This window comes from Grammomys surdaster, unplaced genomic scaffold (genome assembly GCF_004785775.1).
Source record: "Grammomys surdaster isolate TR1022 unplaced genomic scaffold, NIH_TR_1.0 208, whole genome shotgun sequence".
Taxonomy (NCBI): Eukaryota; Metazoa; Chordata; class Mammalia; order Rodentia; family Muridae; genus Grammomys; species Grammomys surdaster.
In genome coordinates this window covers 7,285,886-7,289,572 of record NW_021604653.1, presented here as the reverse complement: position 1 = coordinate 7,289,572, position 3,687 = coordinate 7,285,886, and the positions used below count along the sequence as shown (strand labels likewise).

At 46.9% G+C, this 3,687-nt stretch overlaps 1 protein-coding gene across 1 annotated transcript in view; it reads right to left on the bottom strand.

Moving 5' to 3' along the window:
• Marco (macrophage receptor with collagenous structure) overlaps positions 1 to 3,060 on the bottom strand; it is a 33,043-nt gene extending 29,983 nt beyond the window's left edge. The window contains exon 1 of the mRNA XM_028771527.1: positions 2,704 to 3,060. Coding sequence (XP_028627360.1) covers positions 2,704 to 2,812 — 109 coding nt within the window. The 5' untranslated portion in view covers positions 2,813 to 3,060. The remainder of the gene's footprint in view (positions 1 to 2,703) is intronic.
• Positions 3,061 to 3,687: the final 627 nt, after the last annotated feature.

Sequence of the window (3,687 nt, the reverse complement as noted above, 5' to 3'; positions counted from 1 at the left end):
TGTGTGTGTGTGTGTGTGTGTGTGTGTGTGTGTGTGTGTGTGTGTGTGTGTGTACATGCACTTGACACATAGAGAGGTCAGGAAACAACCTCTGGTGACAGTCCTCACCTTCCACCATTTAAGACAGGGTCTCTCTTTTGTTGTTTCCTGCGGAGCCCACCAATCTAACTAGCCTGCAAGCTTCCAGACATTTGCTTAGCTCCACTTCCCACCACCACATAGGAACACTGGGATTAAAGTCAAGAGCTACCATGCTTAGCTTTGTGTGAGTGCTAGGAATTGAACTCAGGCCCTCATGCTTGCACAGCAAGCTTTCCATCAGACTCCTGTGCTGTGATGTGTGTGCCTGCATGTCTGTCTGTCTGTCTGTCTGTCTGTCTGTCTGTCTGTCTGTGTGATGTCCTTCTTTGTGTGTGTTCCTGTTTGTAGGATATGAGCATGCACAAGCACGCGAATGTAGGTGGAGGCAGGAGTTGACATCTTCCTCAATTGATCTCTGTCATATTTTCTGACATAAGACCTCTCACTGAACACAAAACTTACCAGTTAGCTAGATTAGCTGACCAGGGAGCTCCCGGGATCCTCCTGTCTGCACCTATCCCCAGTGTAACCATGCCCAACTTTTTACATGGACACTGGAGATCTGAACTCAGGTCCCCATGCTTGAGCAATAGGCACTTAACCCACTGAGCCCTCTCCACAGCCCTTGCTTTGCTTCTTTACAGCTAGCTACTACCTTGGTCGTCTCTTCTTGCTGAGCACCCTGGCTCTCACCTACTCTCTCCATCTGTCTCTCTACCTACCAGAATGAGCAACCTCAGCTACAGACCAGAGCACTCAACCTCCATGCAACCCTCCAGCCTCCCCACTGACCTCAGGATAGGGTTCAAATCCTCCATCCCATCCTCAATCCCACTGAGTATTCCTCCCAGTTCTGAAGGAAAGCATGAGCTTCTTAGATTTCTTAGAACATCCATGTGTGTGTGTGTACGTGTGCGTGTGCATGTGTATGTGTGTGTCTGTGTGTGTAAAACCTAGACATGTGTCACCCCTCCCCTTCATCCACTGTCTCATTTCTGTTCCTAGCTCAGCTCCTTCCATCCTATCAGCATTAGAAGGGACATAACCTCTGATCTCAGGCCCTACCCTAGGTTACATCCATGATGTCCTGTGAAAACTTCAGCCTCATCCAGTGATACCTTGTTTAGAAAGGTCAGTTGTGGCAGGGATTGCCCTCCTTGCCCCTTAGTATGTTTTCCTGGAGACCAACAATCCTGTTTATCGAATGTCTTTTCTCTGCCCCTAGTGTGGGGTCTGGAGGGTAGTAGGTGCCATATATGTTTGGTTAGTTGAATTTTCAAGAACAGTGTTTAAAAATCCAGAGGGTTAGCGTGTAAAATTGATCAGTGAAGTGCTTGCCTAGCAAGCATGAGGAGATGAGTTTGATCTCTAGAACTCATGGGAAAAGCCATCCGTAGAGGTGACAGACATGTCTCAGTGGTTAGAGCACCTACTGCATTATCAGAGGACCTGAATTTGGATCCCAGCACCCACACCAGGTGGCTCACAACCCCCTTTAACTCCATCTGATCACTTCGAAAGATATCACCATAGATGGTTCTAGAATGAGAAATCAGAGCTCTCCAGTGGCAAACAAGTCCACCCATGACTTTAAATGCTGCAAATTCCTGAAGATGCAAAAGATACATCACGTGTACAACACCAAGAGACTGTTACAAACAGTTTTCAAGGGCCAGTGAATAACTCAGTGGATAAAAGCACTTACCACCAAGCCCGGCCAGCTGGGGACTGGATCCCAGGATTTCACAGGGTAGGAGAGGACTGACTCCTAAAGTTATTCTGCCTTCCACTCATGCACTGACATACAGACACACACACACACACACACACACACACACACACAATTGCAATAAAAGTTTTAAATATTTGAAAATTGTGTTCCATCTGAGTCAGACTGATGAAGAAGCCAGAGAAGCTAGAGTGTACTTAGCTGCCAGATGACGAGTGTGCTCTCAGGTCAACACACAGGCTACCGCAGAAGCCCCTTGCAGGGTATTAAAGGGCTTCTATCCAAATATATAGACAGCTTTGGTTTCAGTGCTGTGGACTTTCCTTTTGAAATGGAACTGTACATAGCCCAGGTGAACTCCAAAGTTGCCAGATAGCCAAAGATGGCTTGAAACTCCTCATCCTTCTGCCCCTCCCTCTCCAGATCTGAGATCCCAGGCATGTGTCACCTGTTTATGCTCTGCTGCAGATTGAACCTAGGGCTTCTTGCATGCTCCATAAGCCCTCTACTGTCTGAGCTACCTCTCAGACCCAAGGGACTTGACACTGTTTGCTTTGTATTGCCATCTCAACACATACCACATTGTGTCCTCATAAGATGTTCCTTAGTGAAGGGGCATTTCCTTAACAAGCACTGGCATTAGACAATAGAAATTATTTAAATATGACATTCAAAAAGGACCAGACTTTAAGCAAAGATTGACTCCACACAAAGGGCATAGTGTCTGTGGTCAGCTTTCCAGAAAGTCCAGATGGACAGTGTCTAGCTAGTGAGAGTCAGGTGGGAAACGCACCAGGGTGCAAGCCTACCCCTCCTTTGCTCTCGTCTCTTCTTGCTTCCCACCAACAGACTAAGGTTCTGTGCAATTGCATTATGAAGGAGTCATACTTTACCATTGATTTCGAAGGTCTCCATCACAGGGAACATGGCTTGATCAAAATTGTCTCCGTCCTCTGGGCTCCCCAAGAAGGCTTCCTCCTTAAGGGTTTCTTTACTTCCCATTGCTAAGCTTTATAGGTGGCCAAAGCCCTGGAGCCAGCAGAAATGCTACCCCAGGAGGAAGCAGGGCTCCCATTTAACTGCTGCAGCTAGTTGGAGACGCACACGACTTCCCTTTGGCAATGATTCTTCAATTTGCACAATGTTTCCTGACTATGGGGACCAGGCAGTTCCCTTAGTGTAGAGTTGATTTTTACTTAAAAATCAGACTGTCCACATGTGGAACTGATGTGAGGGGAAGCTGCCTGTTAAGGAGAATTGAAGAAGTTTGGGGAAAACCCTCCATGTCCTCAGGCCCCTAGGTGATGCTGAAATGGACCTTTCTCTTCCTTCCTTATGCCTTTCCAATCCCTGCATTCATCCAGATCCAGCTAGCTACCCCAGGACTTCACACAAAAATCTTCCTCTGACCCATTTCAGACTGAGTTCATCTATGGACTTAATGGGAGCCCTGGATCAGCTTCTGGAACATGACCTGGAAGCCCAGCTCTCACCTACACAGACCAAATCAGGACCTAAAGTTTAATAAGGTCTCTTTGTGATTTATAGCATATTAAAGTTTAGGAAGCAGGCTGGGAAAGATTAAGTGCCTGTTGGGCAAGCATAAGAACACGAGTTCAAATCTCCAGAGCCTACTGAAGAACAAAATGACAGCAATGAAAACCAGGTATGGTTGGAATGTCTGTCTCTACAAAAATGGTGACACAAGGACAACTGTCCTTGAAGCTCCCTGGCCATTGGTCTAGCCCATCAGTGAGTCCCAGGTGCAATGAGAAAGAGAGAGAGAGAGAGAGAGAGAGAGAGAGAGAGAGAGAGAGAGAGAGAGAGAGAGAGAGAAACAGAGGGAGAGAAACAGAGGGAGAGAAACAGAGGGAGAG